We start from the raw sequence: 23810 nt of genomic DNA, 5'->3' as shown, positions 1-23810 counted from the left end.
AAAAGTTAATATTTGTATTATACTTTACAAGATGTTTCCATATATACTATCCCAAAATATGTTATATGATCCTATATAATAAAAGCCTAGTATGCTGTGTCCGGTCATCCAGTTGGCTGTTCAACCAATCAAAGCGTAATATGCTAATGATATGCTAAGGTCGCTCAACTATATGATGTGCACTGAACACCAGGGGGCAGTCGACTGGTCGACCAGTCTCTATGACGTGCACTGACCACCAGGGGGCAGACGCTCTGACCGGTAGGTTAGCTTGCTGCTGGGGTCCAGCCAATTGGGACTGAGCTAGATGGGTTGGACATGCCCTGGAGTCCTCCTGTGGTCCCTCCCTGGCTCGCCAACCTCCCACGTCCCTCCCTGGCCCTGATGGTGCACCTGTGGGGTCCCTTGGCCTGGCCTGCACCCTCTTGCAATCTGGGACCCCTCGGGGGATGTCGGAGAGCCGGTTTTGGCCCAACGGTGGAACGACTGTTTGCTATAACATGCACTGACCAGCAAGAGGCAGACACTTAATGCAGGAGCTACCCCTGATGGTCAGTGCACTCCCACAGGGGGAGCACTGCTCAGCCAGAAGCCGGGCTCATGGCTGGTGAGCGCAGTGGCGGTGGCGGGAGCCTCTCCCACCTCCAAGGCAGTGCTAAGGATGTTCGACTGATGGCTGAGGCCCCTGTGGGGAGCGAGCCTAAGCAATCGGTTGGACATCCCCTGAGGGCTCCCGGACTACGAGAGGGCACAGGCTGGGCTGAGGGATCCCCCACCCCCAACCAGTGCACGAATTTCATGCACCAGACCTTTAATCCTTAATAGGTATGTGAGTATTTATTATGTTTTACAGATGAGCAAAGTAAAAGTTTAAGTAATATACCCACTGTCACAGTGATTAAGTTGTGATTCAAATACATACCTTTCTACTCCAACCCTAAGTTCTATTATACTGTGTTCCTTCTTAAAAAAAAAAAAATTGATTTTTAGAGAGGGAGAAAGGGGGAGAGAGAGAGACATTGATCAGCTCCTTCCTGCACACTCCCTACCAGGGATTGAGCCCACAACCTGGGTATTTGCCCTGACTAAGAATCGAACCGGCAACCTTTCGGCGCACAGGATGACACCAACCAACTGAGCCACACTAGCCAGGGGCTCTGTGTTCACTATTTTATCCAGAGAGCAACTTTTGGTTCCTTAACACACTCTATAGTAAATGTTAATAGAGGTAAATGAACAAGCTTTGAATAAGAAGAATCCAAAAGTTATTTTATTTACTTGTCAAACCAAAGGTTATTCTGTACTGGAGTAGAAGTCTTCTGGATGAAATCCTTTTATTTTATTTTATTTTATTTATTTATTTTTTAAAAGATTTTTATTGTTATTATTAGCATTCATTTTAGAAATTACCTTTTAGGACACTGATATAAAGTTGGACAAACTTCTAAAGAATGAGTAAATGACTAGCTCTGCTCATCTGCCAGAAATTTGCATTGGTTTTGCAAAAATAGAAAGGTCCTTTTGCCTTTGTGGTAAAATGTTATAGAGACTTTTTAATACATATTTTGTTAAATAAGTAGAATATTCTGTGGTGTTTTTCTTATTTTGTAAAACTGTTGTCTCCCCTATTAGTTAACATACTTGTGAAGGTATCTTTTTCTTATTGTGTATTACTCACTATTGGACTAGGTTTCTTAAAAGATGCTTGGCATTTTAAAATCAGAATTTGTCTTGGAAATGCCCCATTTTTTAAAAGTATCTTTTAATAAAGTTAGTCTGTGACTTTCTTTTTTATAAGAATATCAATATAATTTTTGAAATCTGTTTTTCTGATCTAGATTTCTAAAGCACAAGGATCAAACAGCTCTGATCAAAGTGAAATTTGCAAACTGCAAAATATCATTAAGGTAAGGCAGATTGTTGGAACAGTGGCTGTTATACATTTAAAATTTGCTTATGAAAATCATAAGCCTAAATTAATAAAAGTTGTAAAAGTAACTACAGATTAGGGTATTTATTTCTTTTTACCATTTTATATCTTTTTTAGTCTTTATGACAAGTTAGGTATATCTCTCCAAAGTCATTTGTTTTGAACATTTATTTATTAGGTAGTTTATATTCTGTGTCTCTGTTTTCTATTGTATTTCATAAAATGGTCTTTATTAAAATAGAATTCTAAGGTTGCTGAAGTTTCAAGGTTTAGGGTTAAAGGATATTGATAAAATAAAATGCTAATGTTATTCATTACAAATAATTATTTTCTCTTAATGATAGAATTTTGCTAGTTTGATCAGTTTTGGGTTTTATTATTATTACGGTACTAGTGTGGTGGGTTCCTCAGTCAAACCTGTGTTTGAATCCAGGCTCTACTATTACAAGCTGTGCTTCTCTGGGCAACTTCTGTTTTGTTATCAGTAAAGTAGATGTCATCATAATACCTTGTTTGTAGAATTATTTTGAAGTATAAATGTAAAGCTCCTTGCCTAGTGCTGGCACATAAGTACATAGGAATAAAGTATGCCTTCACTTGTCTTCTCAGAAAATAGAAGCTAATTTATAGATTAGGATTCTTCATTACAAGCAGCAAAACTCATCTCTGGCTAAATAAAGCAAAAGAGGATTGATTGATTGATTGGATTGCTTGATTGGAAGGACCCTGGGTTGTTTGTTCATGGGATTGAAGGAAGAGTTGAGCATTTTGGCCTCAGAAAAGACAGGAATGGAAACAGCATCGAGGATCTAAGTAGTGGGACACAGTGGACAGACAATTCAAGGTGCAGCTATCATTATACTTCTGGTTTAAGCAATTTCCCTCTTTGAGGGACTCAGCCCAAGATCTAATTTGGGCTAGCAGAGAGAGTAGTGGTCTCAACTTGGGTAGCCAGTCAACTTGGTTGACCGTTTGGGAGTCCCAGCAAGACTGGAAGGAAAAACTGAGCGGGAGGATGGAGTAATAGGACAATAGTCACACATTAGCTAGAAGTTTGACACTGATATTGGTGGAATGTCATTAGCAGAAGTTCATGGTCACGGATGCTAAGGAAAAAAGATATTTTGCTCACTTTTTGTTTCAGTTTTTTCTTATTGGTATTCCCTCATTAAAAGTAGAAAAACTGTTTTTAAGGCTCAAGAGAGGAAAGGGTGGCTGGAGTCTCAGAATTGTCCAAATGTTGGGCCTGTGTTTAAATTTTTTTCAGCTTTAGCACTTTCGGAGAATTATTTTTAATAATACAGACTTTTGGGCAAAAATGAAATAGCTTAGATAAGTTCATTGATTATTAAAGTGGTTAACTTTGTTTTTATTTTTTAAGGAACTTAAACAGAACCGAAGTCAGGAAATTGATGATCATCAACACGAAATGTCAGTATTACAGAATGCACATCAACAGAAATTGGCAGAAATAACTCGCCGGCATCGAGAAGAGTTAAGTGAATATGAAGAACGAATTGAAGAACTGGAAAATCTGTTACAACAAGGTTATTAATTTCATTAATGTAACATATTAGCTGGCATAATTAAATGACAAGCCTAGCACTGTAAGATCAGGATACTGATGTAAAGTTGGACAAAGTCCTAAAGAATGAGTAAATGACTAATTCTGCTCATCTGCCAGAAATTTGCACTGGCACTCCTATTGTCATGGCTCTGCAAAAATGGAAAGGCCCTTTGCCTTTGTGGCAAAAGTTATAATACGGAGACTCTTGCACTGTTTGGTATATTTCACTTTCAAATTCAGATACATAGACTTTTTAGTATTTGACTCAAATAATATCTTTCCTCAACTATTTTTTATTTATTTCCTCAACTATTTTTAAATGCTTTGCTTATTGTAGTTACTTAACTTCTTTTAGACTAGATTTCTTTAGAACATTTTTAGATTTACAACAAAATTGAGAAGAAGGTACAGAGATTTCCCTTATAGTCTCTGCCTCCACCCCTACCCCCACCCCCATTTATATTCTCTACTATCAACTTCACTCAGAAAGATGACACTTTATTTATTTATTTATTTATTTATTTACCAAGGATAAAACTACATTGACACATCATAATTGCCCAAAATCCGTAGTTTACTTTAGGGTTCATTCTTGGTGGTGTACATTCTATGGATTTGGACAAATGTATAATGACACGTATCCATCATTGTAATGTCATACAAAGTATTTTCACTGCCCTAAAAATCTGCCTATTCATCCTTTTCTTTATCCCCTGCAATTGATCTCTTTATTGCCACCATAGTTTTGTCTATTCCAGAATTGTTATTACAGTTGGAATCGTGTAGCCTTTTCAGATTGTCTTCTTCCACTTAGTAATATACTTTTAAGTTTCCTCCATGTTTTTCATGGCTTGATAACTCATTTCTTTTTAGCACTGAAAAATATTCCATGCAGTTTATTAATCCACTCACCTACTGAATGACATTTTGATTGTTTCCAAGTTTGGGCAATTATGAATAAAGCTGCTATAAACATCCTTTTTGGGGTTGTTATGTGGATATAGTTTTCAGCTCCTTTGGTAAATACCTAGGAGTATGATTGCTGGATCATATGACAAGAGTATGCTTGTTTTATAAGAAACCACTAAACAGTCCTTCAGAGGAGCTATACCATTTTACATTCCATAAGCAATGAATGAGAGTTCCTATGCTCCACATCCTCACCAGCATTTATTGGTGTTAGTGTTTTGGATTTTGACTTAATAGTAGTGTAGTGTTATATCATTATTTTAACTTTTCAAGCCTTCCAAATTCTGAAGTTTATAAAATCTTAGTTGTATATAGCAAGTTATTTAACTATTGGTACATTTGTTGTCCTTGACTTATGTTTATGTTCCAGGTGGCTCAGGAATTGCAGTAACTGATCACTCTAAAATCCATGAGATGCAAAGAACTATTCAAGTTCTACAAACTGAAAAAGTAGAGTCTACAAAAAAAGTGGAAGAACTTGAGGATCAGATAAAAGATATAAGTAGAAAATTATTGTCTTCAGAAAATGACAGAGAAGTTTTGAGGAAGGAACAAGAACGACTAAACGTGGAAAACAGGCAAATAAGTAAAGAATGTGAAAACTTGAAACTGGAATGTAGTAAATTGCAGCCTTACGCTATGAAGCAGAGTGACACTGTGAAGGAAGGGGAAAGCATTCTTCCACAGAGCACATCACTGGAAGAAGAGGTGTTCAGACTACAGCAAGCACTGTCTGGTATAAAATGTTTGGAACTTACTCCTGATTGGTTCTTCATTGCATACTAGCTGTTTTTAGAGACAACTAGCTCTTTGTATAACTGGGTACTTTGTGGAAATGAAATATTTATGGAAATGACTGGAATTTGAATAGAATTGTTTGGTTTAGATTCAGTGTCATAATATATCACAAATAGGAATTTTCTACTAAAAAGGGTTAAGTGTTGGTTAGGTGTCTCTTAACCTCTCTTCCTCATCTTTTAAGTATTTATGTGTAACTCACTGATTTAGGAGGCCATGTACATTTCTGAGAAATGTTTATATAGACATTTGTTGGGAGTATAAATGGGCCTATTTCTGTTAATTTGTAAAGAACCAAATATTTCCTATAACTCATTAGGGCTCAAACCCTCCAGTTATGGAATTCAGCCTACCTTCTTCAAAACCTTGTGTTACCTTTCAAAATGATCTCCTGAATCTAAGCAAACCTGAGAATGATAGGAGCCATAGGTCTTCCATAGTTGTCCATACTTAAGGTGATATTTAGTTACCATACCAGTGTTCTGTTACAAAAAATAAGTATTAAATGAATTAGGCCAAGCAGCGGTACTCATTCATGCCAGAAAAACAGGAGCTCTTTAGCTGAAAAGATACATCTTATTTTCCACTGTGTCCTCGTCTCACAATAAACTATATGAACTCATTCATTCTTGTTCTGGAGGTTTCTAGCCCTTGTGTGTTTGTGAGTACCCATGAATTCCTGACCTGGAGGGCCAAGTTTATAAATTTGAATTTGTTAGGTTCAAAGTAAAATCTCCATGTCCTCTCTTCTTTTCCTACCTTGGTAATTGCTAGGTTTATTAGTCTCCCAAAACAGAACATTTGAAGTTATTCCTTAGAAAGTTTGTAGGTTCTTAGTACTTTATCTTCCCAGATGAGCTGTAGGGTTTCTCATAGGTACTTTAGTCCTAGGAGCTGCCATGAAGGCAGAGGGAAAGCTGTGCAAGTTGGATCTTGGACTTCTTTCTCATTTGACTTCGAAGTAGCACAGCTCTTTTCAAAATAAATGTATTTAATGTATTGGGTGACCCATATGAGTTTACTTGCTTTAAAAACAAATTTATTGGCTTAGGCCTTCCCCTTTTTCCGTTTCCACTGCCACTGAATAACATCAGCCAATCATAATTTTTTTTTTTTTGGCACAGTTAACTTTCATAGTCCCTGAACGAAGTAGGATAGCATACTAGTTAAGAACACAACAGAGTTGGAATCCAACTCCATTACTAACTAGCTGACCTTGGATAAGTTAATATCTCTATGTTTTGTTTTTTTCATCTACATGGTTGCGGTAATATTATCTTCTTTATAGTTGTAGTAGTAATGGCGATTTTATGACTTACTAGCTGCAAAGTTCTCTTTAGAATAGTGTCTAGCCTACAGTAAGTTTTATAAATGTGTTAGCTGTTATTAATCTCTGGGCTTCATTATCCCCTCTTCACATAATTCTTTTTTTTTTTTTTTTGCTAAACAAAACTTCTGTTGAGAGAAAAGAGTACCAAGAGGCTGTCTTCAAGAGGTTCTTGAGCCTCAGCCCTCAGGACGTGGGGTCCCTGGGCCGGTGATCTATTAGGAAAGAACTAGAATGAGGTTCCATGGCCAGGCTACCATGTGTTTCTCAGATACCATGCTGAGCTGCAGATCCTGGGCCCCTGTTTCTAGGTTAAGGCCTACCTGTGGACTCACAGGCAAGGTCTGCAGTCCCCACAGTTTGGTCTTCAGAGGTGGCCTCATGGGGCAGGTTATATATTTGCTGGCAGAGCCACAGGACAGATATGCTTGGTAGCATCACCGCTTGGTGTCTTAGCACTGCTTGGAGCAGATCCACATGGCAGCGGGCTGCTAATGCTACCAGGTAGATGAGGACATCACTAAGCTCCTCCTGAAGGGCTTGCACTGAAAGCTCTGCGGGCTCCTCCACTTCCCCAACCCAGGCCAGGAGGTTCTGAGGCTGGTGGAACTGGTCCGTCCCTTGCAGCAGCAAACTCTGCATGGAGGCAGTACATGTTCTTGAGCATGGGCTCCAGCTGAAGCTGAAGGGGCCAGCAGCATTGGTGCCCTCCCCGCACATCCCCAAGTTTCTCCGCACCCACAGTGGACATGGCACCCACTGCGCTGCAGCCAGACTGCTCTGAAGAGCCCCGCGCCCAGCCTGGAGCCTGCCTCAACAATTTTTTTGTTTTTTTGCAGCCAGAATGATTTTTCAGAAATGCAAAGCAGGTTACATTCCTGATGAGTACTTTGTGGCTCCCTGTGAAACTTCTTCTTTTTTTAAAATATATTTTATTGATTTTTTACAGAGAGGAAGGGAGAGGGATAGAAAGTTAGAAACATTGATGAGAGAGAACCACCGATCAGCTGCCTCCTGCACACCCCCTACTGGGGATGTGCCTGCAACCAAGGTACATGCCCTTGACTGGAATCGAACCTGGGACCCTCCAGTTCGCAGGCCGATGCTCTATCCACTGAGCCAAACCAGTTAGGGCCCCTGTGAAACTTCTTGATCAGACAAGTAATATCTTAATGATCTTTTTTTTTATAATATATATTTATTGATTTCAGAGAGGGAGGGAGAGGGAGAGAGAGGAGAAACATCAATGATATGAGAGAATCATTGATTGGCTGCCTCCTGCACGCCCCCTACCGGGGATCGAGCCCACAACCCAGGCATGTGCCCTTGGCCGGAATCAAACCTGGGACCCTCCAGTCCGTAGGCTGACGCTCTATCCACTGAGCCAAACCGGCTAGGGCTGAACTTTCTATATGGCTCCTTAAGCTGGCAATGTTGTCTCTTAGCTCTGTTGCCTTTGCATTTACTGCTTTCTCTGTGTAATCTCTCTCTTTTCACTTACTCTTCTTTGCATATTAAGATTCAACACAGGTATTATGTTCATTCTGAGGCACTAGCGCAGCTGCTTCCCTGGCCCCACGTGTCACCCCACCCCACCCCGTCCTTCGGGTTTAGGAGTTTGCCCTCTTTGGCCCAATAGCACCTTGTGCTCCCTGTATCACACCGTACTGTAATCACGTGCCTACTTTCCTTACCCTCTGAATTGTAAGCTCCTTGAGAGCAAGCAAGGGCTACATTTTTCCATTTTGTGGTCTAGCAGCTGACCTCATAGTAAATGTTCAGTTTTTCCTGTATGAACATTGAATGAATTACTTCAGCTGAACTCATGGTATTCTGCATTTGTGTTCTAAAACCCCTTCTGTTTATGGATCTATCCGGAATACCAGATTGGATGGTCTTTTTATTAGTAGTCATATCTAAGTCACTTTAGAGAATTGATAGATTGTGTATTGTTGTATAAATATACATTTGTGTTTTAAGCCCTCCCCCCTCCTTGGTTTTAGTCCTTATACTATTTACTGTTACACAAACTAATCAACTCACTTTGAAACAGTTGTTACTGTTTTTATCAAGGCAATAAATATGATTCACTCAGAATACAATTATAATTCTTACATTGTTTCATAGAATTGGATTTTAACATAGTTTATACCTTGCATTTATAATATGACTTCTTTGGAATAGTCAAAATAGAAATAAAAAATAACAAACATACATTTTACCCAAGAACTCTCAGGGCTTGCTAATTGTGCTTATAAATATACTTTATTTTAATTGGGTTTCATTTCTGAGTTTAATTTTAGGAGGGAATTGTGAAGTTATTTTAAAGAATTCTAATGTCAGATTCATTGTTGTTTTTACAGATGCTGAAAGTGAAATAATGAGACTGAGTCATTTAAACCAGGTAAACTCATTTTAAGAGAGAAAGCTTTTGGCATTGGTTTACCCAGAAAAACCATTACAGTTGCTTATTTTGTGTGTGTTTTTAAATATATTTTTATTGATATCAGAGAGGAAGGGAGAGGGAGAGAGAGAGAGAGAAAAACATCAATGATGAGAGAGAATCATTGATTGGCCTACTTCTGCATACCCCTGACTGGGGATCAAGCCCACAACCTGGGCATGTGCCCTGACCAGGAATCCAACCATAATCTCCTGGTTCATAGGTCAATGCTCAACCACTGAGCCACACTATCCAGGCTGTTGTGGTGGTGTTGTTTTTTATAAATTCATGTGAACTTATCCTAGGAACTTTTATCTTGGGAATTTCATGTTTGCTGATTAACAACAAACTTTTTGCATTATAAATTAACAATTTTAAAAGTTCCATAATTGAAAAATGCAAGTATATCTCTTTGAATATTAATTAAACAAATGTTATATTTGTAGAGACAGTGGAAGCAGATCCTCTACCAAAATGAGAAATGCATTTTGGTTTCCCTTTATGATATTTAGGGAGTTGTTTCTTTTTCTGATGACTACAGGTTATTTTGTAAATGTATTTGTATATTTTTTCAAATATAATAAAGAGCCCTAACTGGTTTGGCTCAGTGGATAAAGCGTCGGCCTGTGGACTGAAGGGTCCCAGGTTCGATTCCAGTCAAGGGCATGTACCTTGGTTGCGGGCACATCCCCAGTAGGGGGTGTGCAGGAGGCAGCTGATCGATGCTTCTCTCTCATTGATGTTTCTGACTCTCTATCCCTTCCTCTTCCTCTATGTAAAAAATCAATAAAATATATATATTTAAAAATATATATATATAATAAAGAAATCCTCTCTGCAGATGTCTGTTAAATGAGTGATGGGCTTTTTAGATGGTCCAGTGTTGCATGCTTATAATTTTTATGCCACTTAAGAAATGCAGAGTACAAATACCCAATTGTATATCTTGCCTGCTTTCTTATAAACTCGAAATTTCCCATCATCTGAAAACTGTTTTTAACATGTTTACAGGATAATCTCACTGAAGACAATCTGGAACTTAAAATGCGTGTCCAAGTTTTAGAAAAAGAGAATTCATTATTGAGTCAAGAAAAGGTGGGTGCAATAAAAATGGGGGCAGAATTAAAAGGTGTGTATATTATATATCGATCACAGCTAGGAGCCAGTTTATATCAAAATGAGTGTTTAGTTCTTGAGAGTCCTGAGGGTAAAGCTGATCTCATCGGTGCTTGTCAGGCCAGGTTGAAGTACTGGGCAAGGTTCAGAGTATGAGCCTGGCCAGAGTTTCTGTTTAGAGATAAACCAGTAGGCATACAGATAGGAGCAGAAAAGAAAGGTAAAGGTTCTTTGGTTTCAGATGAAGTCCTGACAGCAACATACACACAGGTGGGTCGGCAGCCTGGAGTGGCATACTATAGTAACTATACGTACTGCTTATATGCCCCAGATTGTGTCTAGTGTGGTGGACAGGAATTTTTCAGTGGTGAGGGGCAAAGAGGGACATTGCCAATGGTAGAAATAGGGTCTCTTGTGTGTATTGGTAGCAAGGATAGAGTAAGATTTTGTAATGTTATGTTGGCTTTGTTTATATTTTTAATCTTTCAGTGTCTCTTCTTCCAATTGATAGTATGTGTTGTGGTTTTCCCCTTTTATCATTTAAGGAAGAACTTCACATATCACTTTTAAAATTAAACAATGAATATGAAGAAATTAAAAGTACAACTGTGAGAGACATGGATTTGGATTCAAAATTACATGACTTAAGACTTAATTTGGAGGCAAAGGAACAAGAACTCAATCAGAGTATTACTGAAAAGGAAGTACTGATAGCTGAGTTAGAAGAGCTGGATAAGCAGAACCAAGAAGCTACAAAGGTAATAAGTACCATATTAAAGACAGCGTGGTAGCACATTCTAGCCAGTAGACCGAACACTGGATTAACAAGCAAGGTGATTGGTGTGACTTAATTTTGTGTTTTAATTAATATTTTAGTTTATTGATGCTCTAGTCATAGAGGTTGGCGGACTTTTTCTGTAAAGTGTTAGTAAATATTTTTGGCTCTGCAGGCCATATAGTCTCAGTTGCATCTGCTCAACTCTGTTCTCAACTCTGTTGTCATAATATGTAAACAAGTGAGCCTGACTCTGTTCCAATTAAAACTATTTATAAAAACAGGTGGCAGGTCTGATTTGCCCATTGGCTGCTAGTTTGTTGATTCCTGCACAGTGTTTAAAGTTGAAAATAAACAACATATATCTTTTACCTTCTTTAGTTTTAAATTCTAATTTCTAAAATGATAAAATAATTTGCTATTAAATATTAGTAATTTTGTTGGGTTTTTTAAAAAAAGAGTTTTAAGAAGGATTAGAGCCTGGCCGGGATGGCTCAGTGGTTGAGCATCGACCTATGAACCAGGAGATCACGGTTTGATTCCCAGTCTGGGCACATGCCCAGGTTGTAGGCTCTATCCCCAGTGAGGGGTGTGCAGGAGGCAGCTAATCAACGATTCTCTCTCATCATTGATGTTTCTATCGGTCTCTCCCTCTCCCTTCCTCTCTCTGAAATCAATAAAAACATTTTTTTAAAAAAGGATTAGAAATAACTGAGAATTATTATTCTATTGTATATGACATTTTATAAAATTTCCTTTAGGTACTAAAATGAGAATGTTTTAAAGTTAATATGCAAATTATTATTATTTTTTGCAGCACATGATTTTGATAAAAGATCAGCTATCAAAGCAGCAAAATGAGGGAGATAGCATCATCAATAAACTTAAAATAGATCTAAATGATGAAAAAAAGAGAGTTCATCAACTTGAAGATGATAAAATGAACATTACTAAAGAGTTAGAGATGCAGAAAGAAAAGTTAATTCAAAGTGAACTGGTCCTAAATGACTTGCATTTAACCAAGCAGGAGCTAGAGGATAAAATAGAAGATTTAGTAGATCAACTAAATAAATCACAAAACAATAATTTAAATATCCAGAAGGAGAACTTTGAGCTTAAGGAACATATTAAACAAAAGGAGGAGGAACTTTCTAGAGTCAGGTGTGAATTAACTCAGCCTCTTAATCAAGACTCTAACAGCAGTTTTAAGGATGACTTACTTAAAGAAAGAGAAGCTGACATCAGAAACTTAAAGCAAAATCTTTCAGAAGTAGAACAGCTCAATGAAAATTTAAAGAACGTTTCTTTTGATCTCAAAATGGAAAATGAAAAGTTGGTTTTAGCATGTGAAGATTTAAGACATCAGTTGGAAGAATCTATTGCTGGTAACAATCAGATTTCTCTGGAAAAAAACACAGTTTTGGAGACTCTAAAAACGGAAAAAGGACAGTTAGAAGCAGAATTGTGTCGGGCTGAAAAGAGGCTGTTGGAAGAAGCAAACAAGTATGAGCAGACCATTGAAGAACTGTCAAATGCACGGAACTTGAGTGCCTCTGCTTTACAGCTGGAACATGAACGTTTAATTAAGCTCAGTCAAGAGAAAGACTTGGAAATAGCAGAACTCAAAAAGAATATTGAGCAGATAGACATTGATCATACAGAGACTAAGAACATTTTGTCATCTAGTTTAGAAGAGAGGAAGCAATTAACACAACTTATAAATGAGAAAGAAGTTTTTATTGAAAGACTTAAAGACAGAAGTTCAGAGCTCCAGGAGGAGTTAGATAAATATACTGAAGCCTTCAGAAAAAATGAAATTTTGAAGCAAACCATAGAAGAGAAAGACAGACATCTTGGATCCATGAAAGAAGAAAACAATCACCTAAAAGAAGAACTGGAACGGCTCCGGGAACAGCAGAGTCGAGCTGCACCTGTGGCTGAGCCTAAAACCCTTGACTGTATTACCGAACTAGAATCTGAGGTATCTCAACTGAATATTATAAAGGATAGCCTTGAAGAGGAAATAAAACACCACCGAAAGATAATTGAAGATCAAAACCAGAGTAAAATGCAACTACTTCAGTCTTTACAGGAGCATAAGAAGGAAATGGATGAGTTTAAATACCAGCATGAGCAAATGAATGTCACGCACACCCAGCTCTTATTAGAGAAAGATGAGAAAATTAAGACTTTGCAAAAAACAATTGAAGAAATCAAAACCCAGTTGCATGAAGAAAGGCAGGGTATTCAAACAGATAATTCTAATATTTTTCAAGAGACAAAAGTTCAGAGCCTTAACATAGAAAACGGAAGTGAAAAGCATGATTTATCTAAGGCTGAAACCGAAAGGTTAGTAAAAGGAATAAAGGAACGGGAATTAGAGATTAAACTTCTAAATGAAAAGAATCTGTCTTTAACTAAACAGATTGATCAGCTGTCCAAGGATGAGGTGGGAAAGCTAACTCGGATTATCCAGCAGAAAGATTTGGAGATTCAGGCTCTCCACGCTAGAGTTTCTTCCGTTTCCTACAATCAGGATATTGTTTACCTTCAACAGCAGCTGCAGGCCTTTGCTATGGAAAGAGAACAAGTATTAGCTGTTTTGAATGAGAAGACTAGGGAAAATAGCCAACTAAAAACAGAATATCACAAAATGATGGATATAGTTGCTGCCAAAGAAGCAGCCCTCCTTAAGCTGCAAGATGAAAATAAGAAAATGTCCACTCAATTTGAAGGTGCTGGCCAAGAAATGTTTCGAGAAACTGTTCAGAATTTATCTCGTATCATTCGAGAAAAAGACATTGAAATAGATGCATTAAGTCAGAAATGTCAGACCTTATTAACAGTTTTACAAACATCCAGCACCAGTGATGAGGTTGGAGGTGTTAATAGTAATCAGTTTGAGGAGCTTCTACAGGAACGTGATAAGTTAAAACAACAAGTAAAGAAAATGGAAGAGTGGAAACAGCAGGTGATGACCACAGTACAGAATATGCAACACGAATCAGCCCAGCTTCAGGAAGAACTTCATCAGCTTCAGGCGCAAGTGTTGGTTGACAGTGATAACAATTCTAAGTTACAAGTGGACTATACTGGCCTGATCCAAAGCTATGAGCAGAATGAAACCAAACTCAAAATTTTTGGGCACGAATTAGCACAAGTTCAGCATAGCATAGGGCAGCTTTGCAACACCAAAGATCTCCTTTTAGGAAAACTTGATATTATCTCACCTCAGTTCTCTTCTGGATCATCTCTTACCTCCCAGTCTGCAGAGTCTCTTAAAACAACTAAGTCTGAAACATTAAGTGAAGCTTCCCAGCACGAGATAGATGAGCTAAGAAAGTTGCTGCAGGAAAAAGATGCAGCAATTAGAACTCTCCAGGAAAATAATCACAGACTCTCTAATTCAATTGCTGCCACCTCAGAGCTAGAAAAAAAAGAACACGAACAAACGGATTCAGAAATTAAACAGCTAAAGGAGAAACAAGATGTTTTGCAAAAGTCACTTAAAGAGAAAGACCTCTTAATTAAAGCGAAAAGTGATCAGTTACTTTCTGTAAATGAAAATTTCACAAACAAGGTGAATGAAAATGAACTTTTAAGGCAGGCAGTAACAAACCTGAAGGAGAGAACATTAAGTTTAGAAATGGACATTTGTAAATTAAAAGAGGAAAATGAAAAAATAGTAGGAAAAACCAGGGAAAAGGAAACAGAATATCAAGCATTACAAGAGACTAATATGAAGTTTTCTATGATGCTGCAAGAAAAAGAGTTTGAGTGCCACTCAATGAAGGAGAAGGCTCTTGCTTTTGAGCAGCTACTGAAAGAAAAAGAGGTATGTCCTGAATGGGGTATTACATACAGAGGGAAGTTCGGGTGGAGGAGATTTTTAATGTTACTCCATTGATATTATCTTTGAAGGGGAATATGAATTTGTTCACTTAGAAATACTTATTTCAAGGTTTTGTGTTTCATTCTAAATAAATATTCTTCAGAGGCATCTGGAAGTTTCTCCCCCAAATGACTAGGTATTTCCAAATATTTTTTTATATTGGGTTAATCTTTTAGAGCCTGTTAAGTAGGAAAGGTTTAGTAATAATATTTTTCTTCAGAAAATAGAAATGTGTTACAAGAGTATTTTAAGTCAGTGCAACTTAACCAAATTTTAGGCATATTTCAGTAGCTGCTAGTAATGTTAACATTTCAGAGGTTTTTATATGTGATGAGAAGTTCTGTGAAATACATGCTCCATCTTTGACAATCTGCAATAGGTTATACATTTTACCTCGTAACACAGTAAGCACTTGTGTGTGTGTGTGTGTGTGTGTGTGTGTGTGTGTGTGTAAAACAGAAGTTTCAGGAATTAGAAATTACCCTTACTATATGTGATGCTGTATTTAAAAAAGTTTGACATGCTTGCATTAAATTGATTATTATGAATCAATCACAACCTAGGATTTGAAAAATGTTAGCCATGAGTAGTGCTTTTCACATAGTAGACTCAGTCAATATTCTAATCCCAGCTTTGTCATGAACCAGTAGGTCAGGGTTCAATTCCCATCAGGGCACATGCTCATGTTGCCGGCTCAATCCCCAGTGTGGGGCCTGCAGAAGGTAGCCGATTAATGATTCTCTCTCATCATTGATGTTTCTATCTCTCTCCCTCTCCCTTTCTCTCTGAAATGAATACAAAGATATATATTAAAAATAATAATAATAAATAAAATGACTTCCCTATTTCTCCTCTGCCAGCATCTTGACACTTACTTTCTCCAGCAACAATTGTGAATGCCTGATGAATGCGCGCGCGCACACACACACACACACACACACACACACACACACTTTTTTTGAGTGATTTTGGGTTTGTGAACACTGTTGTTTAGGGTAAATTTGAAGAGATTGTGTCTTTTGAGTTCTTTTTAAATATATGTAATAAACTTTTTCTTTAAGAGTCATTTTAGATTATTAGAAAAATTGCAAAGATACTTGAGTTCCCATATACCTCACACCGAATTTCCCTTATTTTTAATCTTACATTACTATGGTACACTTGTAACAACCAGTGAACTAATATTGATACATTACTATTAGCTAAAGTTCACACTTTAGCGGGCTGGAGGGAGTTAATGGGAGAAAAAAGAGACATATGTAATACTTTCAACAATAAAGATTTTAAAAAATAAAGATCACACTTTATTTGAATTTCCTTAACTTTTAACAAATGCCCTCTCCTGTTTGAGGATGCCATCTAGGGTACCACATGAGTCCTTACGCTCCTTTAGACTGACAGTTTCTCAGACTTTCCTTTTTTGATGACCTTCACATGGTTAACTATATTTTAAAATTAATTAGTGAAGAAATGTCATTCTTAAGTGTATTTTTCTTTAAAGCTAAAGTTATTTCTTTCCTAAAGGGCGAGACGGGGGAGTTAAATCAGCTTTTAAATACAGTTAAGTCAATGCAGGAGAAGACGGTTACATTTCAGCAGGAGAGAGATCAAGTCATGTTGGCCCTGAAACAGAAACAAATGGAAAACACTGCTGTGCAGAATGAGGTATTCTTTCACTTTAAAGAAACAGTGATTCAAACACCAAGCTTAATCATTATGAGGAAAACTGTAAGGATTAGCATTTACAATGAATTTCTTTCATTGGCGATTTTTTGCTTAGTCTTGCTCTAGTGTGCTGTGGTAGAATTTTCATCTAGAATGCATTTTGCTTCAGTTTTCAAAAGTGAAAATTGTGACCTAATCATTATGTTTTACACCTGAAACTAAATTATACCTTGATATTTTTAAAATAAAAATGTGAAAACAAAGGCATATCTTGGATATAAGAAAATTCTTTTCCAGTCATAAAATATGGGAAAAATGAGATTTACTGAAAAAGTGGTCTGTGTATAATCTTTGTATAATTCCATAGTCTATCATAGCCACAGGAATGAGGTCTTACAAAAGAAATCTTCCAAATGAATATTCTGGATCATTTCAGACTTTTTTCCTAGCATAAATGCATCTTGCAGTATGAGAAATTAATATACATTAATACACTTCAATAATTGGGAAATTTGATAAGTTAGTGGCTTGTGGAGGGGGAGGGAGCATTTTATAGAAGAAAAATAAAGAAATGTCCTCTATCTAGGTTCAACATTTACGTGACAAAGAATTACGCTTAAACCAGGAACTAGAGAGATTGCGTAACCATCTTTTAGAAACAGAAGATTCTTATACCCGTGAAGCTTTGGCTGCAGAAGATAGAGAGGCTAATCTAAGAAAGAAAGTCACAGCATTGGAGGAGAAGCTAGCTTCATCCTCTAGTGCAATGGAAAATGCAAGGTAACTTTCTCCCATTTTTAGTCTTAATAGTAACACTTCTTGATTATAAGACTCAATAAGCATTTTTCATATTTTGCCTCATTTTTTTCTCACAAAATTTATTTTGTCTATTTTACAGACAAAGAAACTTAAAGAGGCTTAGTAACCTTCCTGAGGTCAGGCACAGTGTGTGGGGGTTTCATACTGGGGTCTAACTCTTAACTAGATCTGGCATTCAGAGTGAGGTTTCTTGGAATCTTAACCATTACCTAGATAATTGAATTGCTTCTCATCATTTTAGGAGTTTAGACTTAAATCCCAACTGATTCATTTAGTTTTCAAGCTCTTAAAGGATTAATTTAATTAAATTTGTGTGATTTTATTTTTAATCAAATGATCTGAGGTTGAACAAGGTTTGGCTCTAAGAAGGAGAGAGTAAAGGTGAAGAATTAACCTGGGTCAGTAAGAATTAACTCTTGGTTTCTTAGAACTTTTGAATAACCGGGTCCCTATATATATATATATATTTTTTTTCTTTTCTTTTCTTTTCTTTATTGATTAAGGTATTACATATGTGTCCTTATCCCCCATTGCCCTCCCATCCTCCCACTCATGCCCTCACCACCCCACTCCCTCACTCATGCCCGCACCCCCCTGGTGTCTGTGTCCATTGGTTTGGCTTATATGCTTGCATACCAGTCCTTTGGTTGATCTCTTCCGCCTTACCCCCACCCTCCCCTACCTTCCCTCTGAGGTTTGACAGTCCGATCGATGCTTCTCTGTCTCTGGATCTGTTTTTGTTCATCAGTTTATGTTGTTCATTATATTCTACTAATGAGTGAGATCATGTTATTTCTCTCAATAAATGTTTTGTTTTGTTTTCTTATGACAAAACATTTTATTTTTCACTTTAGGAAAACCACTTAAGCCAAAAGAACATAAAGTCACAATCCCACCCACCCTCAAATAATCTTTTTATTTTTTTGCCTTTATATGATTCTGTATGTTTGTGTACATATTTTATATTTTTTAAAGCAAACTAGAGATTATATATTCATACTGTTTTATAAACTGCTTCTGTTACTTAATATGAGTATCAGTACATGTTAAGCCATGTGTTTCTGCAATGTCATTTATGGCTACAGAGTGTACCGTTATTTGGATTGCCATAATTTCTTTAAGCCGGTCATTTATTATTGGACATGTAGAGTTTCAACTTTTCAAAATTATTAAGAGTGCTATCATATCTCAAGATAGGTATTTTTGTGTTGATGACAAATTACTTTCTTGGTGTAAATTTTTAGAAATGGAAGTTTGGTTCAATGGTTTTTTTAAAACTTTTGAAATGTACTGCCAAATAATCTTACAGAAAAATAATGTCTATTTATATTTCCATTTAGTGATATGCACATCTTTAAAAAAAATTTTTTTTTAAATATGTTTTTATTGACTTTAAAGAGAGGGGAAGAAAGAAGGAGAGAGAGAGAGAGAAACATCCGTAAGAGAGAGAAACATCTATTGGCTGCCTCTTACACTTCCCTTGCTGGGGTTTGAGCCCCAGCCCAGGCACGTGCCCTGACTGGGAATCAGGTGACTTTTTAGTACATGAGACAGCCCTCACCTAAATGAGCCACACAAGCCAGGGTGATATGCACATCTTTTAACTTATTTTTTTATCATGTATGATGCTGAAGGATATACAAGGAGATAGTAAATATATCTGTGTGCAAATAAATTGTGGGCCAGTAGAGACAATACTTCTGAGAATGAAGTCCTCCCTCACATTGTAGGGTATATTATTATGCCTTCAGGCTCAGAAGGAAAGCTTTTTTAAAGGGAGATTGAGAATAATGGATGATCATTTGTGTATGTGTTTCACAAAGGGAGAAATGCCAAAACATCCTCAGACTATGAAATTGGTACTTTCCTTTAAATATTCAGGCCCTTGTTTTCTCTCATTAAAACAGTCTAGTCTCTGCCTTCTTTCATTTACCCTTCATAATTGCCAGAATAACCTTCATTCAGTAGAGCTGTGACCTTGTTACTCCTTTTTCCAAAATCATTAGCCTTATTTCTCACTATTGTCTACATTACCCAAACTTTATCACTCAGTTCTTCAGATACAGCTATTTTTCTATTTCTTTCTACTTTTTGTTTATATTCTTTCTTCTACTGAAAGCGGGCCTGATCCCTAACAGTATTTCTGTCCATCCCATCTGGCCTTCAAATAGCATTTTCTTCATTAACGCTGTTTCTTCACCCCACTCCTCAAACCCAAAACCAAACCCTGGTGTGATACTATTTCCTTTGAACCCGCATAGTAATTTGTGTCTTTGATAGGGCACTTCTATCTTACTTTAGGGTACAGGTAATGTTGACCCATCTTACACTTTCTCCCACCCAATGGAATGTAAGGTTACCAAGGGTAGGAATGATGTCATTTGTTTTGTACCCTTCCCACAAGCATATATTCTCACACATAATTTAATAGATGTTCATTAAATATTTTTATATAACTAATTCAGATCTACAAACCTACCTAACAACAGTAACATGTAGTAATCTGTTAACCTCTTGAGTGACATCCACAGCTCATTTAATCTTTACTATCTTTGAGTGATTTTCTAACCAGCAAAGTTGAATACAACTCAGGGACATTTAAGGGCAGTTGTCTCCTATTTATCAATTTACTGCTCTTTCCACAAGAGGGTGCTACTGGGTAAAGTTTCTTCAGAGTAGCTGCTCTAAATGGACTTTGATGGGCTTCTCGAGTAAGGATTTACCTGGGTATTAAAAACTCAGGAAAGACTATTGCAATATTTTGTATGTAATAATTATACATTAAGGAAGTGCATCAGTGACATAAGCCTGGATAGATGCTATATAAATCTCTTAGGGAACTCTGATTTAATCACTTGGGGCAGTTGTAGGGGTTATTTAATACACACAGAAAATGATGGTAAAAGATAATTAACTAGTAATCAGAGCAGTTAATCTATGGGCTCACCTTAGGAAAGCTGTGACTTTATGATTTCACATGTTAAAAGCATGGGGGTGTCATAGAATTCATTGCTCATTGGATTGGAAGCTGGACAAAATGCCTTCCAAGGGCCCTTAGAACTTACAATTTTATGATAAATTACATCATAGAGTTGCCTGCTGTTTATAAATTTTTCTCATGGTGACAGTTCTTGTTTACGCAATGCTGTCTTTTAAAATGATTGCCATTTAGAGTCACTTTCACAAGAAGGATGGTTAAAAACGGAGAACAAAGATCAGAGGCACTCTTCAAGTTTCTTTAATGCAATAAAATATAGGTCACATCCATAGAGACAGAAAGTAGAATTATGGTTGCTGGGGGAACGGGGAGTTGTTGTTTAATGGGTGTGGTGTTTTGGCTTGGTAAGATGAAAAAAGTTCTGGAGATGAATGGTGGTGATGGTTGTACAATAATGTGAATGCACTTAGTGCCACTGAACTCTACACTCAGAAAAGATTAAAATGGTAAATATTATGTATATTTTAACAATAAAAAAAGTAGGAGGCTTCATCTTGTTAAAGTTATCTAAATACTATGAAGTCTAATTTGCATTTACTCCACTAAAATGTACGGAAGATGTTTCATCTTGTAAAGAACCTAAATAGAAATAGTTTGACTTTTATTCTTGTTGTTTGAAGCCATCAAGCCAATTTGCAGGTAGAGTCATTGCAGGAACAATTGAATGTAGTCTCCAAGCAAAGGGATGAGACTGCCCTGCAGCTTTCTATGTCTCGGGAACAAGTAAAGCAGTATGCTCTATCACTGTCCAACCTGCAGATGGTACTAGAGCATTTCCAGCAAGGTAAGTAGTATGGTTAGTCTCACACTGAAGAAAAATTATCGTAGTTTTTGGGAATTATGGCTTATTTCAGTGCCATTTTAGATTAGGCCTGGGGATGTGGATATCTTTGAAAGATTACCCACTAGTAGGGAGGAAGATAAGTAGCCATCAACAAGTTAATTTAGACTGCTTTTATAATTAAGACTAGAGAACAAAAACTATATATAGTAATTATTAAAAATTTATTTTAGTATCATGTCATGAGCTATTAAGGTAAGTGTTGGGTAACTATAAGTGTAACAAAGAAAGGATGACCACATGATAACAAGTGGAATACAAAGGAAGAGAGAGGCACTGGTAGAAAAGATGGTTAGGTTTTGAGATATCGGTTGGAGGTTGAATCCACTTCAAAGAGTTAATCATCAGTAACTGCTGTCCTTTGAAATATTGATGAGCCTGTTCTGAGCTCTTCATCTATACTTTGAGGTATTTATGTTTTCTAGTCCTGGTGGAAAATAATTTTTGGAGACACAATAGTGACTGGAACAGTTGGACCCTGATAACTGAATATGCTTTCTCACATCTATCTCCCATCCTCAGATTTACCCCCTTAGATCATTCTCCCATCCATTTGTTTATCCATACATTCAGTAATTATTGGCAATGAATTAACTGCTAGTGAGGGCAAGTGGGTGATTAGGGGATATGAGGCTAATGAAGCAACAGGGGTTCTAGTTTTGTGCCTAAGTCAAACTTTAAATTTGTACATATGTAGACCTTCAGGGTTACTCATGGTTGAAATGTTGAATTTTAAATATAAGATTTCTCTAGATCTACTCTATATAATACTAAACTGAACATGTGTACAAAGTATATGGTACTGGGGCTGTAGGGAAAGCTTTGCCAAAGAGGAAATATTTGGGTGGAGTTCTGGAGGGAGGGAAGAGTTTGCAAGATGGACAAGATGGAGAATCAGTTAGGCAGAGCAAACTGATCTCATTACCTTAATTCCATTAACACTATCACTCAGGCATGTGTAATTGTTGAGACATATGAAATGTTTTTGTTGAATTCTTAAAATTTCAGGTAGTTTAAAATTCTAATTTTATCGCACAGTTGCAAAATACTATGTAACTTTTTTCCTCTCTAGAGGAAAAAGCTATGTATTCTGCTGAACTAGAAAAGCACAAACAGCTTGGAGCTGAATGGAAGAAAAAGGCAGAAAATCTGGAAGGAAAGCTGATGTCAGTGCAGGTTGGTTGAAATAATTTCCCTTGTAAATATTATTTTTAATGAAGCAATTTCTTATAGAATCTTTGTCTTGGAAATAATCTCTAAACAACTAATTTATTAAATATTATTTGAGTAACTAATCTGTACCCCATAGTGTGGCATAATAGTGAACAAGATACTCAGGATTTTCCTCCTGTGACGTACAGAGTAGACACAGCAAATATGAGATGACAGGACATTTTCAGTTTTTTTGGCACAGATGAGTATTTTAGAGATCACTGAAGGGAAAAAACAACAAATTAATCTACAATTTTAACTTTATAATTTTCTCTTTTCAACAAAATATATTGAGTACTTTATTTCACATGGATTAAATTAATGTATGTTATCCCATTAGATTTTTCTTTTGCAGAGTAATCCTTTAAAATATTTTTATCTTTATTGTTATGCTATATTTCGTCTATGCAAAAATCATACATAAGATATAAATAAAATGAACCTTCATGAAGAGATATGACACCAGAGTGACTTGCTTTTAGATTTAGGATAAACTTTTCTAAGTCATGAATTGACGCTGGTGGAAAATAAAATTTGTTTACCTGTCATGTTGTGCAGGCACATTAATATTCCAAATAAGTAAAGCCATATTTCCTATAAAGTTTTGAAATTATTAACTATTGAGTGGTTGTAAAATAGTATCCTATATAATAATCCTATATAATAAAAGGGTAATATGCAAATTGATCCTAACAGTGGAACGACCAGAACGACCACTCAACCAGTCACTATGAGGTGCACTGACCACCTCTTGGTCCCTTTCCCAGGCTGGCAGACTCCAATCTCCCAATGGCGAACAGGGAATTGGCGTGGGTGGCAGGGGATGCAGGTGGCTCCACGCCAAGGCCCCCACCCCACCAGTCACCCCACACACAGAGGGCAACCTGCGGCGGGGGCAGGACCGGTGAGCGGTGGGAACAGCCAACCTCTAGGTCCCTTCCCCTGGCCATCAGGCTCCGATAGCCTGATGGGGAATGGGGAACCGGGGTGGGTGGTGGCCGGGGCGGCAGGTGGGGAAGGGGGTATGGCCGGCTGTGGGCAGCCGGGGAAGATGGCCCTGACCCTGACCTCAGGCCAGACTAGTTTAGATAATATGCATAAAATATAAAAATAACAATACAGCAAATACCCACATACTCACCGCCCAATATAAGAAATAAAATGACACCCTTTGAAATTCCATATGCACTTTTCCTCATATCATCCCCTTCTTACCACCTCCTATTCCAAAAGCTTGTTTTCCCCCTTTGTTATTTTTATGGTTTTAACATGTAGATTTATATCTCCAAACAATACATTGTTTGGTTTTACATATATTTGAATTCTGTATTAAGTGGAATTTTAAACTACAGTGGGGCCTTGACTTACGAGTGTCCCGACTAACAAGTTTTTTGAGATACCAGCTGTCTCTTGGCCGATTTTTTGCATTGAGTTGATAGAGTAATTTGAGTTAGAGCT

At 37.1% G+C, this 23810-nt stretch overlaps 1 protein-coding gene across 8 annotated transcripts in view; it reads left to right on the top strand.

The window, feature by feature from the left end:
• The window catches only part of TRIP11 (thyroid hormone receptor interactor 11), a 65436-nt gene that overhangs the window by 15599 nt on the left and 26027 nt on the right, over positions 1-23810 (top strand). For 5 of the 8 annotated variants that reach the window (XM_036315741.1, XM_036315740.1, XM_036315742.1 and 2 more), the window contains 11 exons: positions 1839-1907; positions 3312-3477; positions 4837-5202; positions 8955-8995; positions 10046-10129; positions 10696-10908; positions 11743-14760; positions 16342-16482; positions 17069-17262; positions 20920-21083; positions 22213-22316. In XM_036315741.1, the coding sequence (XP_036171634.1) occupies positions 1839-1907; positions 3312-3477; positions 4837-5202; positions 8955-8995; positions 10046-10129; positions 10696-10908; positions 11743-14760; positions 16342-16482; positions 17069-17262; positions 20920-21083; positions 22213-22316 (4560 nt within the window). Of the gene's footprint in view, positions 1-1838; positions 1908-2333; positions 2775-3311; positions 3478-4836; positions 5203-8954; positions 8996-10045; positions 10130-10695; positions 10909-11742; positions 14761-16341; positions 16483-17068; positions 17263-20919; positions 21084-22212; positions 22317-23810 lie in introns of those variants that run through there. The other 3 variants (XM_036315745.1, XR_004968574.1, XR_004968579.1) reach the window with 3 other exon arrangements.

This window comes from Myotis myotis, unplaced genomic scaffold (genome assembly GCF_014108235.1).
Source record: "Myotis myotis isolate mMyoMyo1 unplaced genomic scaffold, mMyoMyo1.p scaffold_m19_p_1, whole genome shotgun sequence".
NCBI classification, from domain to species: Eukaryota; Metazoa; Chordata; class Mammalia; order Chiroptera; family Vespertilionidae; genus Myotis; species Myotis myotis.
The sequence above is the reverse complement of the archived record's forward strand: the minus strand, read 5'-3'. Positions and strand labels throughout refer to the sequence as shown.